Below are 19929 nucleotides of genomic sequence, written 5' to 3' on the forward strand. Positions count from 1 at the left end.
TGTCATACTTTGCTGGACACTGGTTTCCCTCCTGGTCCAGTCACTTTGGCAGCAACCTTGCCCTGACCCCCAGCACCCTTTGACTTGACAGTCACTTCCTGATCTTTGCCGACAGTCATCTCTGCAAGAACAGACCAAAGAAAACACACTGACACTTCTGATCTGCCTGAAAAGCTTCGATTTTTTTTTTTTTTTTTATAAACACATCAACATACTGACAACCATGCAAGGGAGAAAGCCATGGTGAAAACATTCATGTTAGACAGTAGACTTTATATAGGCTGAGGTTTGCTGTCAGGTGTGGCTGGACAAGAACAGTGGCACAGGTACATACTGTCTCCCAGGCCGGTCACGTTGACCTTGCTGAGGTCCAGTGTGGGCGCCACGCCGACGCTGAAAGGGCTCTTGGGAATGTGATCTCCACCATAGGTCACGGCAACTCCCAGTGGACCCTGTCACAGCAAAGAGGAGCGATCCACACAATCCCATTTAATATGATGCATAACAGCCAGAAGAATGCTTTACTGCTCTAATAAGAAGCCACATGATACAACGTAGCACAACTGCATGTGGGAGCATTCTTCTCTCACCTGTTGCACGGGTGTGTATTTAACAGTGTGTGTGTTGTCGTGGTTGTTGATGATTTCAAAGTCTTTCACAGCCTCTCCTTTGGTCGGGCCGCTGAAGCTGCAGTCCAGGTTTGCCTTTCCTGCTCCTTTAGTGCTGACGGTGAAATGAGTGGGCTTGTTCAGCTCTACGCCTAAAAGACAGCATTCAACTGGGTTAGGGAGTCTAATTAGAACAAAAGTAATCACCCAGCATGTCATACAAGCTTTTGTATCAACACGTTTCAATAAGCAGGAAACTTTTACAACTTGGAGGAAATGCTCGGGGTGCTTCAGGGTCCACGGGCAACAGCTCACAACAGACAAAAGACTAAGACTAAGATGTGTAAATGTAGATCTGCAGATATATAACAGACTTAAAGTAACAGATTTAAAATGCTACCCAGCTTAGCACAGCGTTTCTTCTGCAGTGTAAAATAACACCAAACTACCTTGAGCTAAATTAAAATGATGCATTTAACTGAAGCAGTTGATGACTGATTTGAATTATATTAGTTCAAATAAAGTCTATTTATATGCAGTGTACAGTGACGATTATAGGTGTGCAGTACCAGTCTGACTCTTAAGAGATTAATAAGTGTGATCCAGCTTAATACATTTATTCTGGGATGCCACAGGAGTCTGTCACAAAACAATCATTTCAGCCCCCCGCCCCCCCAGATGACAACATCTTAAGCTAATGAGCAGGAACAGTGACTTGTACAAATAAATCCTATTATGTGACTCATCTTTGCCATCTTACCTCTGTCAGACTGTCACATGACAGCTCAGAGGGACCCGTTTATTCTTGTTTTTAAATCCTTGTGATTTTAATCTGGATCTTGTCAGTTTCGTCAAACAAGTTCTTGCTACAGATGTTAAAGCATTGAGAGCTATGAAGAGTTGTTCCATGCAGTTTGACACTGACCGTCAAACCTTTGAGCGTTCAATCTACAGCCAATCGAATGTGGCCACGCCTGTTTTTGTTAGCGCCCTCTGGCTTGGTGTTCTTACCACTGCGGCTGAGTCCCGGTCCCTCCGCCTTGACTTTGCTGGCATCATGAGAAGGATCCACTTTGACCCTGAAGGGCGTCATTGGAATAGCCTGAACGCAAACAGGAAGACAAACATTACAATAAACCCCGAGTCCTGGAAACAGTCTGCCTTCCAACCGATATAAATACTCAAGGATTCAGAGTCACCTGGTCAGCAAACAGCACCATGATGGTGTAGCTGCCTGCTCCAGGGGGAGTATATTTGACGGTGAAGGTATCGTTGTCGTTCCTGATGATGTCAAAGTCGATGTCAGCCTCTGCAGGTCCCACCACTCCCGGGGCACACTTGATGCCTATGCTAATGTCACCTGATGGCCGAGGGCAAAGGTTAGCACGTTAGCATGTTATAGGTAAAGCTCTACAGCCTCAAACAGCAGCTGGGTGAAATACATTTCCTATAATATCTGTTCATAAACATGTTGTTGTTTGGAATATTGCTTTGACCGGATCTTTACTCTCCGTTTTCTGGAGCTTTACCTTGACCAGCCTCTGAGCAGTCAACAGTGAAGTATGTTGGCTCGAAGGCCTTGAGGCCCGTCTTTGCCACTCCAGGCCCAGAAACCTTCACCTTGTTTGGATGACAGCCTGCTCCGATATTCATCTGTGGGCACAAACACCAAAACTCAGGAGACTCAGTGAGAAGAAAAGGCAAAGCCTGCATAGCAGAGCATACTCACCCTGAACGGACTCTCAGGGATGTTAACGTCTCCCCAGGACACCATCACAGTGTGCTTCACAGGCTTTCGTGGGGTGTAGGTGCAGCTGTACGTGCCGTTGCCATTATCCTTCACCTGGACGTCCACAGAATTGCCTTCACCATCCTGTGCAGAGGACAAGGGATTAGTTCACTCAGATTTAATACATATTTACCATATTTTTGGTCATAAACAAACCCAGACATACCTGAGCTACAATTTTCAGAGGAGCTTTTCCTCCTTGCTTGGCATCGACCGTGAATTCGGTGGGTTTTCCAACAGCAAGTCCACTGCTCTGAAGGCCTGGGCCGTACGCCTTAACCTAGACAAAAACAAAACCAAAAAAAAAAAAAACCCACATGTACTACAGCCAGAATAGCATTTACACACTACAGTGCTGTGAAGACATATCTGCCTCCTTCCTGATTTACCATCTTTTTCCATATTTATCACACTGACATGTTTCAGATCAGTTTTTAATATTAGACAAACAATGTCTCCTATTAAAAATGCAGTTTTCCAAACACACTACAGGAAAAAGTAATTCATCTAAAACCTGAAACCTTGTGTGTCACCTCTGACACCAAGAACTGCAGCAAGTGTTAGGTGCAGGAAGCCTCCCTTTGCCTTCACACAATCGTTTTTAACCCATCCACTCCCACCATGATCTCAGGCCTTGAGGCAACAGTCATGAAAACTAATCTTAACTGAAGAAAGATTGTTATATGGACTCGTCCATGATCTCCATGTGCATCTCTCTGGGTGGGCGCATACCTTGTCTGGGTAAAAGTCTTTCCCTGGTGGGTTGACGATCTCAGCCATAAAGGGAGAGTGCTGGATGTCCTCATTGTTGCAGAGCACATGGACGGCATACTCGCCAGGCTCTGTGGGCCAGTAGCGCACGTCACACGATCCATCACCCTTGTCATCACACTCGATCTTGGCCTGAGACGGACCTTCCACAGAGAAACCTGAAGAACAACAGTTTCAGAGAAGAAACTGAAGATGATCTGCACATGCTTTCAGGACCGACCCCACGCCCGCGTATGGCACTTACCCAGTGTACCGACATTGTCTCCAACAGCCTCCACCACAAAGTCAGCAGATTTACCAACAACGCCTCCTTCCAGTCCAGGACCCCAGGCCCTCACCTTCTGCTGGCTAGCCTCAGTGCCAATCTTGACCTCCACGGGACTAAACAGAGAATCGAATGGTCAGTCACAATGACAAGTTGGAGTCAGTGTTTTGTTTGCACGCCCATGTGTACCTGCGTGGAATGTGCTGTCCTCCCCAGGTGATGGTGATGGAATATGTTCCAGGTGTGGTGGGGTAATACTCAAATCCATACACACCGTCTCCAAGGTCTTTCCGTTTACACGGCTCCTCCAGACCCTCTGTGAACAAGATGCCTTTGCATTATTTCTTTAATCCAGTCTTACTTTATCATTTTAGGAAGGAGGAAGCATCCCCAGTCTGTTTGTAGTGAAACCACAAACAATAGATTCATTGGCCACTCAGAACCACATTTAAGAAAACAAAACCATAGCTCAGAGTAGAAATCCTCTGAGGCGATCGTGATTTTAGGTTGCATTAAAAAAAAAAGTACATTTTTAAAATGCTTTATGCACAAAATTGTTCCCGTTGGACACAAGAAGCAGATTCTGCAGCCTGATCAGGCTGGTGTTTGTGCAGCTGGCTCACTGTGCTGTGATAACAGTGCATTTGTCAAAGACTGATGTGAACAGTGAAGACAGTCTGAATGTCAAGAAGCGCAGAGGAGGGCTGCAGACGTCAGGAGCTACTCTTTCAGTGACAACAGCTGGCTGCGCTCGTTTGTCTTCACTGTTCTGTTGGTTTGTTGTCAGTTAGCTAAAGATTATCTGGGGCTTTGTAAATCCAACAACCTCATTTACTGACGTGTTTATTTCTTTGTTGGGTTTTCTCTCTTCAGATTGCAAACATTAATCCCACCTCAAGCACAAAAACCAATATGAACTTTTGGATTAGAACTCACTGGGGCCCTTGATGGTGACTTTCAGCTCCCCAGTGCCGGCTCCTTTTGTGTAAACCTTGAAGTCTGCAGTCTCCTTCACCCGGAGGCCCTTTGGCTGCAGACCACGACCCTTGGCTCTGCAGAGGCTGGGGTTACACGCTGTGGACAAACAGAGCGAGTGAGACGGGCACGGCTCCGAGTAACATTATGACCACATTTCAGTGGGGACAAGACCAATGAAGTGTGAGGTGAATGACATTAAACACAAACCATCCATCACACTCCAGATCTGTTGGAAAGCAAATGTTATTTTCTCCTTCCTACTACCCTGCATGCCCCCAGTTATCCACCCATCCTTTCCTGCAGAGGGAATTCTTAGACCACAGGGAAGGAAGTGAGCCATTATCCTCACACAGGAAGTGGGATATCCCTTCATATCACTTTATTAAAACTGTAAAAAGCAGTGCTGAGTCACAGCGAGACCAAGTGCAGAAAGCAAAGGAAGCCTTCCAGGAAGATAAAGTGTCTCAAGATATGGTCCATGTTATTGTATTCAGATGTGTTGCACTTGCAAAAGCTACTGGACACAGAGACACCACATTAATGGCAGGAGATTGTTCTGTGTTTTGTTTTAAACCAAAGTTACTTTGTTTTTAATGTCTTTCAGCCTAATCTAAGGGGATCTTCTGTTTAGCAGCAGAGCTGTTTAATGACTTTTGGTTTTTCCGATTGTGAAACTGAGGAAATTCTTTACAAGCTCTTGTTTCCCACAGGCTCACTTTAAAGGACGACCATGATCTAAACGTTATCAGTTAGTAGGGGATTAGCCTATACTTTGCAAGTGGCAACCCTTCACTACTTTGTTAATGTAGGACCCGTGCAGCTCTTTCTGCTAAAAGCTATTTAAATCATGTAAATATAATTCTTAGTAACCCAGGTCACTGTTAACTTAAGACCACAGATTGGCTGTAATGAGGAACTGGTTTCCTGATCAAACACACTACAGCTTAATTTTCTGGGAATGTGTTTCTTCATGAATGTGCTGAAAACACCAAATAAGGAGATTCGCACCACTGTGGACGCTCGAGTCACGTGAAGTTTACAGGCAGCCGACACACACAGCAAGTTTACAGGGGGGAAAAACACACACACACACACACACACACACACACACACACACACACACACACGACAGAGTAGGTACCAAAGAGATCCCAGGAAGGAAGAGGCTGTTCCAGAGAGAGGACAGATGCCAGCAGGCTTCTATCAAAGAGAAGAGGACATAACATCCAGCAGAGGAACACAGCAGAGGTTAGACACAGGAGAAGCAGAAACACCTTTTAAAACAGCTGCTGTGGTAGAAGTGTTCAGTTAGCAGTGACATCCTCCCAGATTTACACTCAGTGAAGCTTTAACATATGCTCACCCTCTCCCACATTAACTGTGAAAGGACTCTTGCTGATCTGACCACCAGCAAAGGTCACGTAAATGGTGTGCTGGCCTTCCTGGGTGGGTTTGTAGGTGCAGCGATAGCTGCTGTTACCCTTGTCCTCAATGGTGCACGTCACCGTGTTCTTATTCCCTGCAGGGTCCATGATCACCACTTCCACCTCTCCAACACCAGCACCTTAGAAAAACAGGAGGAAACGCACAGTTAAACACTCCATGTGGCCTGATGTTACAGCTAGCTGCACAAACCTACATTACCTGCTGTGTACACATCAAAGTAAGTGGACTTGTTAGCAATATTTCCTGAGGGCTCGAGGCCCGGTCCCTGTGCTGTGGCCTTGCTGGAGTCTCCCTGAGCCATGCCGACCTCCACCTCGAAGGGGCTCTTAGAGATGTGTTGCCCTGCAAACAGCACAGTCACCTACAAAGGAAGGAGAGCAGGAAAATGGCATGTTAGCTGTAATCACTGCTTTGTGGAGCAAAACCCATTTTCTACATGAAAGATTACTTTAGGGATTATTTCTCACATCTTTAACATTGAATTCTTCACTCACCTTGTGCATGCCTGTCACTTTAGGGACGTAGACAACAGAGTAGGTACGGTTCTTGTCATTGTTGGCCGTCACTTTAGCCTGAACACAGACAATCGTTTTTAAATGAACAAAACTGAAAGTAGAAGTTACACACAAGGATGGATCACAGACCTCCTCTCTGTGGCCTGCAGGGTCCTCCACGTAAACCAGCACCTCTCCCATTCCTGCGCTGATGGTTTCCACGGTGAACGTAGCCTTTTTCATCACTACATTACCAACGGGCTCAACGCCTTCACACAACAGACAACATGTTAAAAATGTCTCACTGCAGTATGAGGCTCACAGTTTCTCTGTGGATACAAGCAAAGGTGTATCAGCTGCATGTGGTGATGCGCGTGCATGCCGGCATACCTGGGCCATAGGCACGCGCCTTCTTGGGGTTGAGTTTGGGTCGCAGAGGTGCTCCAGGCTTGAGCTTGGCTTTGGGGAACTGTGACAGGTAGGTCATGACTGAGTGCTCGTCCACATTGGGGTCCACGATCTCTTCAGGGGTTATCACCTAGGAGACGAGGAGGAACATTTTTCTAAATGTAACGGCGGGCAGCCCTCCCCACGACTTGTTTGCATGTTTGTAGTAGGAGAACCAAGGTGACAGCTGTGCAGACAGAGGCAGGGCTTGATCAGTTACCGTGGAGATTACCCACAGGCAAACCCAGTGATGTTTTGATTGTGTGATTAAAACCACACACACACACACACACACACACACACACACACGCCTGTACGCATTTAGAAAGTACCTGAGACAGTCGCACGCAAACCAGGAGCCAGACAAACCACAGAGTCTGGAGGGGAAGGACGCCGACAGTTTCTTAGCAGAAGCACGGCTGAAGGCGGAAACGCCAGCGACCACAGAGCCAACTGTCAGCACGCTGTAGCGTGCCAATCATGCCAACACTACTGACACACACACAGCACAGTTACGCCACGCAGGCGGCACAGGAAACTGAGTTCACTTTCAAAGCTCCCTGGTAAATGCTGAAAAGGGGCTCAAATGTCAGGTTTCCCCACATGACTGCACCAGAACGATTTACCATTTCTAGTTTGCCAAAGACCCTCTGTAGCCTTACATAAGACTGAGGGGGTCTTTGGGGGGGGACCAAGAATCGGACAAGAAAATGGCCGCTCACTGACCAATTAAAAAAAAAAAAAAAAAAAAAAAGCCATCACCTGGGACCGTCACTCAGGTAAGAGAATACTTGCACCACTGTGTAAGGATTCAAAAACGAGCTGCTGTACAAAGATAGATGTTGTGATGGTGACCAAAAGGAAAAAGCTTCACTGCAGATAACAATCACCCTCAGGAAATGCACCACTTCCTTGTGTTTGGTGTTGGAGGGAGTGAAGTCATTAGCAGGTGTGGATAAGAGTTCAGTCATAGTTTCCAGAGCGTAGCATGATCACCTACACCAGCCTAATGGCAGACTGACTGCAATCGATGAACAGTCTGAAAGAACACGATGAGTTTACTGGTGAACAACCTCCACACTCTTACTTTAAAAGTTCACCTGCTGTTAACCAGAGGCCCAAAGACCCATCAGTCAGCAGCTTCTGTAAAGCCTCTCAGCCTGTGGATGAGAGTCTCCAACAAGTTTCAATGACCAGTCCTCAGTGAAAGGCTCCATCATTTTACCTCCATGTAGATTAACTGCAGATGATGCAGTCATCCTCAAAGCCACCTTAACTCAAAGCAGGTTTTTGCTTTATATGCAAAATCTGTTCAAAAGTGAACGGTTGCTTATTTGTAAAACACTTGTGACTGGCCACAGTGACCAGCAGGAAGCAGTGCATTTCCCTCCAAAAGGCAGATAACTCTGGTTAAACGTTAGCTATGGGGAAAACATGATTGTGATTGAACTGTGTTCCAATATCCAGCTTTTTTAATGTTACTCCTTCATTATCAGGTCACCTGTGGAATGCCGAGCCAGTCATCAGCTTGCTGCATGGCTTCACGTGCGTTGTCCACTGGTTTTGTCTGATCCCACTGGTCCCAGTCAGGACACAGACCTGCAGGAATAAGAGGTCAGATGGATTCACTATATGAAGCAGAAGGGTTCATTTATAGTACTGGCTGTACTGATTATGACGAGTAGAAGATCTCAATGAGGGGAAAAAAAAAAAAAAAAAAAGTGTTTAATGATATTGAACTTGCTAGAAATGCTAATGCAGAGTGGACATTTTTCCTGATGACATGTATAAGCTAGCTAGCTCTGCATTTCACCACCGAGTGTGGATCTGTCGTGTCTTTGCTAATTTTCTGTCATTGCTCCATATTTTTATTAACACGTGCATAATTTAAAATCATGTGTCCTGGCTTCAGAGGGCTCCAACACTCAGATGTCTTGACAATGAGAGCAGAAATTCCCAATATGGTCATCTGAAGCATACAGCTCTGCCCCACCCAGCCACTGTTTAAGGTTGCACTGAGGAGCTGTGCCAGGGCTGTATAAGATAAATAAGAAGTTTGAGTAAAAGCAGAGTAGATCCCCTTTACACAGTGAAACAGCATTTCTGATTAATTAGACATGGAGTGCTTCCTGTTACAGCCAGTCTGTCTAATTAAGGACAACATGTTGACTCCAAATTTGTAGCCTTGATGTTATCCAGAAGATTAAGGCAGAATGTCTAATCTCTGCAGCAGTACGTAGGTGTGGGCAACTCTGGCTCCCAGACATGTCTGCCCTTGAATGATGAGCCTGTCCTGGAAATGCGGCCATGTCAGCAGTTATTTACTTGCTGGTAAGTCTGATGGCTGTCATTTCAGGACGCTGCAGTAAATCTGTTTGCTTCTGTGGAGGCCTCGTCTCCAGCTTGAGGTTGCTGGTGAGCCATAGCAACGCCAAACACTCCAAGCATGTAAACAGAAACCTCCTTTGTCCCCCGACAGAGCTCTGTACCCCCTCTGGCTGCTCATCATCACTCTTCCCATCTGTTTTATTGACACGTGAGAATATCATGCTTTCCCCTCACCCAACCTCCAGCTGTCAGTCACTGCTGTGTGTTTAATGTTAGACGTATGAGGCGAGGTTGGCGTGCAGTTTGAGGAGTGGTAGTGTTGCGTCAGTGCACTGCTTAGTTCCACAATCTTTAAGTCCTCTCTAGCTGCTGGACTGAAATGTGTCACTACGTGCCACAGAGACCTGCACACGGGTCGAGGACCGTTTCACACGTCAGCTTTAAATGAATGCTGAACTGTGTTGGCCTGATTATTGATTTTAGCATCTCTACAGACACACACCTCAGCATTTCTGCTGCTTTGTGACGGGGATGTTTTCTGTTTCACTGCAGTGTCACTGTGATTGGCTCTTGTTTAATATTGTTTGCGTAGTTATTTACTACCTTTGTGTGTCTCACTTGGTGAGCCGCATTACCAAATGAGAGCAACATGGTTTACACATTCCCTCGGGAAGTGAAAGACACAAGTCCCCTCTGGGGTCAGGTCAGGAAGGACTGGTGTCAAACTCAAACATGCAGACTTGCTACTGTGAGCCTGTGGGACAAGCTGAAAGTAGCTTCTCACCACACTGGTGTGATCGCTGAACACTCCAAATTTAATGATTCTTTATCGGTTAACATAAAATAAATAAGCGACTAGTTTTTAAAATGGCCTGTATTTGTATAGTGCTTTACAGCATGTGTCCAAGAACATGTTTAAAAACACTGAATCTTCACTGGAGCAGCAGAACATCGAGACAGGAGCCTCGTCTTTCTGAAATAAATGCATCTCGTTCTTGGTACTGGGCTCGTCTCAGGCTCAGCCCCTAGCAGTAGGGTAAACACACCCACACACCAAAGACCCCAGAACACCTCAACACATTCACGGTTTAGCTCACCTGGAGCACAGCTGTCAACCAGGGCTCCCAGGGCGCGGCCGGTCTGCCAGTCTCTGTTGAAGTTGGTGATGGGGAGCTCAGGCAGCTTGTTCTGGATCCATCCCAGCAGCCTCTGCTTGGGGGTCTTCTGCTTGCCATCATCTGCCTCTTCCTCTTCATCCCACATGGGCATGGAGATGGAGTAGTGCAGGATCAAGGTCCAAATCAGACCCAGGATCAGCTTCAGGTTTCCATCAACAATGGCTTTAGAGTCTGGGGACCAGATATGAGTCACGTTAAACAGTCGCACAAAGTTCCTTTATTTTAGAAACCAGCTTAGACCACCATAAAGCAAAGCACGACTAGAAGGTCTCAGCCAAGGACATGAAGTAATCTGTACTTCAAATACTCAGATTCCTCCTGCTATCTAATGTTTGGCTGGATACATGCCCCTCCCCCTTTAAACATATTTCAGATGGTCTAATTTCCAGTGGTTGTCATAAGTTGAAGATGTGTCCATTCTTGGAGCACTGCATTTCAAAAGACATTAACTCAGAGCCCAAACCTTTTTTTTTTTTAAAGTAGGAGGATAACAGTGCAAATTAAAAGCCGGGTTTCTGACACTGGTGGACAGAGTGCACGTCCTCAAATGGCAGTACAGCAACACCGTTTGTGGTTTGGGCCACCGCTGCAAAGCTTTAATATGAAAACCTTGGAGGATACGTCGAGTGTAAATGCATTTGTTTCAAGGACGGCAGATTTGACCACCATGTACCAGTCATGGACTTTGTTAACTACCTACCTCATTATTGCTTTACATCAAAGGAGATTCAGTACATTAAACTCCAGGATGTACACAGAGTCCCGCTGACTCTGTAAAAACAGTCATTTTCTAATAGACTCTAGGCTGCTCCACTATTTAACCCAGCGGTTGGGATGGACTCATCCGATTTTGTGCCGGATGCCCTTCCTGATGCAACCCTCCCAATTAGCTGGGCTTGAAAGCAGCACTGGGAGTACACCAGCTTGGAATCCCCACAGACTGGATTTATGAAGACGCCAACCGATTCCTTTCATGGCGTTTTATTAACTCAGTGTGGATGACTCATGAGCACAGTGAGTTTAAGTGTAATAAATGTGTATATAAATTAAATTGACCTTTTATTTGAACTAATTTTAATTTCACACGTCTTTGATGCATTTTTGCAGTGTAATAAAACTTGACCATTTTTGAAACTCCATTTGTGTTAATGAAACAGTGATGCTGAAGCGTGACAAAGACATGAAATTCATCTGAATTAGAGCCTGAACTGTCTGAATTCAGACGATAGCGTGAGACCTTCCAGAACAGAGAGTGCCATGATGAATGCAGAGCTGAATCACATTAAAACTGAGACACTGACACACTAGTTCCAGTTGTGACGACCACACCAACAGCACACCGACTTCTGTATTTGCATTTTTCTATTTTCAAGTCTAAACCACATACTGCTGCAAGCTGAGTAAAAGGTGATGCAACCATAAGCTAGCCTGGGCATGAGCACACATACCGGCCCACATAAATGCTACTGCATGCACATAGCTTGCACAAGAAGCAAGACCAATGATTCCTAAGATCAGGCCTTGAGGAACGGGTGTGGCGCAGTGTTTGTGCGTTTCCAAGCTGATGTTGATCAGATTATTAGTTAGAGAGGAAATAATGGGGCCAAGTTCAGATTCTTGGAAGAACCTGAGATCCAGTTCTGAAATACGAACAAAGCCCCACTTTTACGTGCAGCGTTTTTGTTTTGCAGGGTTTGGGAGAGCTTTAGTCTTCATTGCAATCTTAACTCCCCACCCCTGAATTTACAGCTACACTGGAATAACTGTTGGTGACAGCAAACCAGCCTCAACCACAGTGACACCACCCGAGGCCTGGACTGGAACTACTGCAGCATTAATGGTCTTCTCTGGGAGTCAGTGAGAGCGTGAGGATGCATGATGCAGATAAAGATGAGGAACAGAACAGCAACAGGAAATCTTGTCCCCATAACAACCTTCAACAAGTCGAGCTGTTTGTGCACATGCAGAACTGGGACAATCCATCTTAGCTGGCTGCTCGGCTGAATCCATGCGCCAACAGAAAAGCATGCTCTCGAGCAGCCAACGCTGCTCTACATGACATGTCAGCTGCCTTCTGTTTGGCGTGGGTGGGTGAGAGACACTCCATAGGGGTGATCAAACAGAACTGGATCAGATGCTTGGATGGCCAGCTACTGTGGGAACTTTGAGAAAGAAGCAAAGAGGCAGCGGGGCGCAGAGATATGTTGCCTAGGGACAGATAAACCCAGGACTTATAAACTGTTATTAGTACTGATAGCAGAGTCTGAATAAGACCACAGGTTGGTACGTGTAGCAAGAATGCAGAGCAGCTAAGTAGAGGCGTGTCAGCCTGCCAGCCATCCCAGCAGAGACACAACACTACTAGTTTTAGTACTTGTACAATTAAGAGAACACAATCTGCTGCTTTTAGTTCAACACGACAGTCCCCTATAAAGGAATATTGTTAGGACTTCATTCAGCTCCGAGTCTGTGTCTTTGATTCATGTCTTGCACACACAAAAGCCACTAAACATTCAAGGAATCTGCCAGCATTCCCAGCAGAGCACAGCTCACCAAGCCTGACAGAGCCCATATATGGACACATGCTGCCACAGACTCCCCCCTCTGCTGACTCATACACCCCCTGCAACAAGCTTGTGTGTACCACGGAGGCTACCGTATGGAGTGTCTGTGGTCCCTTTACTCCTAAAACTCCCATGATTCATTGGTATGGCTCATCGTTACTGCAGCAGCCCCTCCACAGCCCTCCTGTGGCATTACATGACATCACCACAACCCGTGACCAGTACCCTGACCTGGTCTCAGCAACGAGACCACGGGGAGCGAGAGCGCTCTGCACGGTTCAGACTGTACAGCAACATCTGGAGCCGATTAGTCCTGAGAGCTTGTAAACTGAAGAACAAGCAGCAGTCCCGAGGCCTCTCCCGTCCATGTTATCCTTACACAATAATGATGAAGTGTAACCGTAGCATGACTGTCACCATCTCTGTATGTTCATAATATCTCCAGCTCACATGTGGAAAGGAATTTTAATGAAATTCTTAACATGTCACATGACCGTACGTGTATGTGTAACATACATATAAGGGGGAAAAAAAAACATTAGTGTTGAAGTCCCACTGAGAAACAATGGGACCATCATTTCCAAAATGAGCGTTATGTTGATTCACAAAGACTTGAAACTCATCAGTTTGATGTCAGAGTTTGTGGTTAATCTGGAGTCGTGCAGCAGAGGAAACAGAGCAGCTGCTGAGAATGTAACTGCAGTCACAGGGAGACGGAAGAAAAGACATTCATAATAAAGCTTAAAAAATAAAGTCATTTGCTTTGTTCATGCTGGCCCACATATACCAATACACTAAATGTAATCTATTGTTATACCGAGTTCAGGCTAAAAGCTCCAAATGCTGAAATCTGTGGCCTGCAGCTGTTCTTCCCCTCCCACTTCTTCCTGACTGCACCAAGCCACACTGGAGCTACTACACTTCCTCCTCTTCCTTTCTACTCCTTCCACTCATCCTCCCTCCCCTCAGCACTCCCCAAGCTGGGAAAAAAGAAAAAAAAAAAAGTTCCTCCTGGTTTTTTAGCCTTAAAAGGGCAGAAGCACACTGGATTTGGCAGGGCCCCCCCACCACCCCCAATTCCCTGGGCTCTGGTTACAGACAGGGAGGGGAGGAGGCAGGACGGACAGGGAAAGGGAAGGAAAGAGGCAGAAGGGGCGGAGGTCTGAAAGAAAGAAAAAAGGTGCGGGGAGTGAAAGTGCTGCATGGGACATTTTTATAAGGCTGCACTGACAGCAGCACACACTGAGAATGGGATGTGTTCATCTGAGTGAAGCAAGCAGAGAAAATGGCCTTGGACAAAAGGATGATCAGGAGGTGAGGGAGGACATGGGTACCATGTCAAATGATGGAACACAATACAAGCGTTTCCTGGAAACCGCTGAGAAGTACTATTAAAGTACTGATTATTCCCTCCAGAATCTCATCTGTATGTAAACTCTTATGACATCGTAATAAGAACAGTAACATAAGACATTATCTATGAAAAACGATGTGTCTGCTGTTTATGTGCAGTTTAAATGTGTGCTGGAAAAAGTGCTTGTTGAGTTTGAACATGAGGCATGGGGAGTTGTGGCAGTTTTCCAAATATGATGTAATGGAATAGCCAGAATACCTCTGGACTGAATGGGAACACACTCTGCTAATTCCAGGATCCACATGACCAACCCCCTCTGCCTGTGCAGACAGGAAGTTGTGCTAATGATAATGAGCTGGCAGGAAGTGATCTATTTTGACCCAACTGAGTGGCTAAGAGCTTATCGCAGCCCGACCTGCATTCCTCTCTGCCCTCATCACCAAAGGCTCTCCTTTCCTTCATCGTCATGTTTCTGAAAGATTACATTTAAGATCATAACATCCGAACACAGCAGGCTAAACTGCTAAACTGCTAACTGTGCAGCACTCATGTTATGACCAAAACAGGAGTTTTCCGGGTTTTGGGAGTAGCTTAACTTCAAAAAGGAACCCACCGCTCGCTGAATTCTGCTTATTAACATGGTCCAAGTTTCAAATAGTTTTCCACCAAGCTGATAACTGATGCAGCCACAAGCATCAGTGTAGCTTCATATGTTGGCTAATGAGCAATAAGACTGAATGTGCCAGTTTGCTCCATCTAGCAGCTCAGGTGTCACTGCAGCCAGGAGAATCTGACTTTAACCAAGGAAACGTATCCATCTCCATCACATGGCTCTTTAAACACCTTCTCTTTGGTTAATGTCAGAGATCAACAACACTGGCTTAAATTGGCATCCATTTCCTCAGGTTATTTGTAGAGTCATGGTGCCACATTGTGTGGACATCCAAGTTGCAAAAGTAGAAACATGGCAGAGGGAAGTTAATGTTTGACAGTATGAAACTTAATTGTGCAAAATCACATATCTGTTGTATACAGCAATTACAAACATCTTTACGTGCTTTGATGTTTCCCAATCATCTAAGGAACACGTGCAAGCAGCACCTTGCAGTTGTAACAAACTTCCTTAAATGCTTCATCGTCCTGGGATCACTTCTATAAAACTTTTCATTATCATGGGACAGCATAACAGGAGGGAGCAGCTGGCTATTACTACACAGGCGTCTGTCTCAACCTGCTTACCTCCACTAGCAGCAGACACAAGGAAGCTGCCATTTATGAAGATGATTCCACACCAAGCCTGGAAGAGCTTGGCACAACATTCACTCATGCACCGTTTCTGCATTTTCTGCACAGGCTCAGTCAAGTTCATACAAAGCAGGGTTTCAAATCTGGGTTTGGCTGACGGGCTGGAACAGAGATGCTGCTGATATGATTATGATGGAGAATGAACCTCTGCACAAACAGAGGAATATTTGATGAGGACAACAAGTCTTAATCTGCTGAACAGCTAATGTTTGTTAAAGCTCCATTTCACTTAGACACAAATAGGATGAAGCTTGTACAAACATGGGTGTGATGAGGGCAGGGGAACAATCACTTACACCGTCTTTGCACAAGGATGCAACAGGAATTTCTTCACAACTAAAGATTTATACAGAAGATGCTTGTAAGATGTTCTATAGTCACAGCAAACTAAACGACTGCATGAGATGTGCTGTTGGATCACTGCTAACACCACTGCCTGCTGCTGGCAGCCTCTGTGACTGAACCCATGTTAGGTCTTTGGATTCATCAGTAGTCATGAGTCTGCTGCCGCTGCCAGATCATGTGGGGCTTTGTCAGAGAGATTACCTGTTAGGCTGGAGCCTGGTTACAGTGAAGTCTGGACTCTGTCACTGTGGCTGTATACCATGCTGGCCGAGCCGTGCAGGAACACGAGCGATGCGAACCACGCATGCAAAGGCACCATGTTTACAGCTGAAGGAGCAAACAAGGTTTGGCAGGAAGAGTCTCCTTTAACCATTTATCTCCTGTGGATTTACTGTCAGCAGGCCCATTTGACAAGTTCTGTTTAAGTGAAAGCGACTCTTCTGGTTTGTCCTACAGACAAAACTCAAATGGTTCAGCAAAGATCAGAAGATGAGCTTTACAGGCATGTTTAGTGTCACATTCACAACCTACTGATGTCTGAACACACAAAGCAGAACTGACCATCTTTGCTTCACATTTCGTTTTTCAGAATATTTACATTGTTCCTGAAAAGTGATGATTTTTTTTAAACTTTACAGCCAAAGATGTGTAATAAGTCCATTTGGCCAATATTATTATTGGTTAATAAATCTGGGAATCTTAGTCTGTTGCTGTAAGGTGGATTAAAAGACACACAGCATCTCTATGGGAGATTCTGCTAGACTGATTTTGTTAACCTTTCAGTAAAGTTAGCCTAAAGGGAAAAAAGAAAAACCATCAGACTAAAGCTGACACGCTGCTGGTCCCAGTGTTGCATTTCCTGTGCAAAGAAGAACATGACATATCTGTAAGAGGAGCGTTTGCCAAACAGCCCGACTCAGCCGGTGAAGGAGAGCCCTTTGTAACAGAGCTCAGTACCGGTCGGCGGTCGGCCCTCTCCAGATACATCTCCTGCAGCCCGTCCACAGAGCCTCTGCCTTTAAACCAGCAACATTAGTTTCAGCCTCTCTAATGTCGCCCTTCCCAAAAAGCAAAGTTCATTTATTTTACTGTCAGACTGAGGCAGCATGCTGAAAGGTGACAACCAATCTTTAGAGAGGTTCAAAAAGCTGACTGTAGAAACAGTGACACTTTCTGCTGCTGGTTTGGACGTGCATCTCTCCTTCATTTTGTGTCAGAGTCAAAAAAAAAAAAAAAAAAAAAAAAAAAAAAAGATTTGACAGAACAGAAATCCACTGATGGTTACAGCACTGTGTTTGTCAATTCGTGCTCTACCTGCTGCTGACATGCAGCCAGAGTCAGACATTTACATAAAAAAAAAAAGAAAATTCTTGAAATCCTGCTGATGCTGAAAATATCAGCTGTCAGAAAATACCAAAGTACCGAATACGATAGTTCTGTTTTCACAAAATGATTATCCCGTCTCTTATTTGTAGCCTACACTCCATTAAATCCCTGTAATACTTCCCAGTTAGAGGCTTTGAGAGGGCGTGGACGAGAATGGGAGTTTGTGCTGACGTTCGCTCTTCATATTGAGAGCAGAGTGAAGCCCGAGTGAGAAAGACAGAATCTCACACATGAAAATCTCAAGCAAGCACAGTAGCCCAAAATAAGACTGTGGATAAGGACAGCCAATCAGAACAAAGTGGGCTTAAAGGGGGAGGAGTCGTTATTCCAGACAGCGCTACACCAAGGCCGTGTAGGAGATAACGGTTAATCACTCGGAGCTATTCTAGTTTTTATTCTTGGACTGAACAAGTTATAGGTCACGTACTGAACGTCTGTCGAGTTCAGTGAGGACACGTTTGCCTTTTCCTCCAGTGCAACGCTGTAAAATAAGAAACACTGGACACCTGCGTCTCTGGGGTTGGATGGACTGCTCCACAACACACACAGCTGTTATTTGGAAACTGTTGCATTTTCAGTAAACGAGAAAAAGACAAGTGAAAAGAGAAATGAAAGAGGTGTGGCCATCAAGATGCAAGATGAAAGGAAACCTGATAAGTTATCAGCGAGAAAATATGCTGAAAACCAAACTGGGCAAAGAACAAGAATAAAGCCCAGAGAAGCAGAGAGCATGTGCATCACACTGAAGAGATGTCAGTTTGGCAATTTGTGGTGAGCCTTGCTGCCTGGGTGTGTCCACTTTCTGCAATGAAAGGAGGAAGTAAAAGAAAAGCAGGCTCCTCTCTCATCTTCAGATGAAATGAGTCAAAGAGCAGCTAAGGATGAGTGAGTCAGCAGGAGGAACAAACAGAGGCTCACTCGTGCTTCGCCCTAAATACCAGCAAAGCACTGCTTTCAGTAAAACACAAACTGCTGCATGTATTGAGAAAATGAGGGTGATGTGTGTGAAGATTGTATCAGATGTGTACTTTAAAATTGTCAACCACAATTTCTGCAGCAGCACCTCCCAAATTTAGAGCCACCCATCGTCTCCCCTGCAGAGCAGCTGGAGGCAGGAGCGTGTTCATGGAAACCAAGTGAGCCAGACACCAGAGATGACAAAGACCCACTCATGTCTGAGTCACAGAGCTATCACGCATTTCCACCCACAGACTCTGTAGATAACACGGTTACAGACTGTCTTTACTCCAGGTGATGAGGCAGCATTGCATTTGCTCTTACAGACCCTGCATAATGAACTATAGTGAGGACTCAGCTGTGTGACATCTGCACTGTTCTGGGAGAAATATGAGAAAGCAGAACATCAGTAGCGCTGTGAGCAGGCATGCAGCTGCATGTAGGCAGAGCCAATTCAAACTTGATGTCTGCTGCAGTCCAGCACCAGCCCGAGCTCTCCCCACCACATCAACACACACAGTAGGTCTGGGGCAGGCCCACAGAGCGTGGCTCTCACAGGCCCGGCCGGCTCAGGCGGCTGAAAACACCCCACCCACCGACCCCACAGCACAGTCAGACCCCCTCCTCCCAAAACAATCGGCCTCAAACCTGAACAGACCGAGACAAAAGCCCTGCGCCCCCGGTCACCCGAGGGAGACGCCTGCTGCCTCACTGAAAACCCTTTCAGAAATGCTGGTGCGCGTTTAAACACTTCTGTTACAGAAAATATTCTAGTGGGCTCCATAACTGGTTTTCCTGCGCCCCACGGTCGTGGGCTGCTCTTAAAATGATCACCATTTACTACAATGCAATCAAATGTGACCACTTCTTTAGGAACAGCAAACATTTCCAGAAGCCTGTTGGAGTAAAGCTGGATGAATCACGCGTCCTGGCACTCACACACTCTCACACACACACACTTATCGGACCCACCTATGGACACCAGCTTGATGTTTTCCTTGTCCAGGAACTCCAGAGCCACCGACACGTTCTCCAGCTGCATCTGGCGAAAGGTGGGCCTCTGGTTGTACTTTCGGAACATTTTCTTCTGAGACAGGACCTCCAGGAGCCCGATGAGCCGCAGCCCGTCGCTGAGATCCGTCTGCAGGTTGCCGATCCTCTTGTTGACGCATTTCAGGTGTTCGTTACACCAGCGGGTGAAAGTGTTCTGCTGTATCTTCTTCCACGGCGCATCCTCGGCCAGGTCTTTCTCTGTAGCGGGCATTTCTGCGTCCTTGTCCGCGGAGAGAGCGTTTGGAGCGGGCGCGGCGCTCTGGTGGAGCCGGGGGTGGGAACCACTCATTTTTATGGTCTCGGCTGTCTCCTGGTTCGCTGGCTTCTCTTTTTTTCCTTCGCCCTGGGTGGAGTCTTCTCAATCTTCCCTTTCTCACTTTCTAGCTCTGTTTGTGGAGAAAAGAAAAAGAGAGCAGAGAACAGTTACTAACAGCCCAGAGACACAAGTTTCGCAAAGAAAGTAGGCGACTGAGGACGGAAAGGGACGAGTCAGCTTCATTATCAAATACGAAGAATGGTATTTAGCCCCGTTAGACTGTGTCCCAAACTTATGCCTGGCTCAGCTAAGGAAACCCAAATGTCCTGTGTTGGGGCGGTTGAGGTGTAAGAAACCTGAAACTTGTTCACATTCTAACTTTACGCCATGTTTAACAGCAAACGA

General features: G+C 45.9%; 1 protein-coding gene across 4 annotated transcripts in view; it reads right to left on the reverse strand.

The window, feature by feature from the left end:
• flna (filamin A, alpha (actin binding protein 280)) overlaps positions 1–19929 on the reverse strand; it is a 42024-nt gene that overhangs the window by 13488 nt on the left and 8607 nt on the right. For all 4 annotated transcript variants that reach the window (XM_014332427.2, XM_014332426.2, XM_005918383.3 and 1 more), the window contains exons 2-21: positions 19188–19654; positions 10224–10475; positions 8300–8397; positions 6742–6889; positions 6502–6620; positions 6352–6429; positions 6056–6218; positions 5775–5975; positions 4370–4507; positions 3623–3749; positions 3413–3549; positions 3130–3326; positions 2564–2677; positions 2338–2481; positions 2138–2261; positions 1808–1968; positions 1620–1710; positions 591–760; positions 335–452; positions 9–121 (exon numbers count right to left, since the gene is read on the reverse strand). In XM_014332427.2, coding sequence (XP_014187913.1) covers positions 9–121; positions 335–452; positions 591–760; positions 1620–1710; positions 1808–1968; positions 2138–2261; positions 2338–2481; positions 2564–2677; positions 3130–3326; positions 3413–3549; positions 3623–3749; positions 4370–4507; positions 5775–5975; positions 6056–6218; positions 6352–6429; positions 6502–6620; positions 6742–6889; positions 8300–8397; positions 10224–10475; positions 19188–19557 — 3063 coding nt within the window. In that variant the 5' untranslated portion in view covers positions 19558–19654. The remainder of the gene's footprint in view (positions 1–8; positions 122–334; positions 453–590; positions 761–1619; positions 1711–1807; positions 1969–2137; positions 2262–2337; positions 2482–2563; positions 2678–3129; positions 3327–3412; positions 3550–3622; positions 3750–4369; positions 4508–5774; positions 5976–6055; positions 6219–6351; positions 6430–6501; positions 6621–6741; positions 6890–8299; positions 8398–10223; positions 10476–19187; positions 19655–19929) is intronic.

The sequence above is a fragment of the Haplochromis burtoni genome, unplaced genomic scaffold, assembly GCF_018398535.1.
Source record: "Haplochromis burtoni strain Fernald_Lab_line unplaced genomic scaffold, NCSU_Asbu1 Contig_30, whole genome shotgun sequence".
Classification (NCBI taxonomy): domain Eukaryota; kingdom Metazoa; phylum Chordata; class Actinopteri; order Cichliformes; family Cichlidae; genus Haplochromis; species Haplochromis burtoni.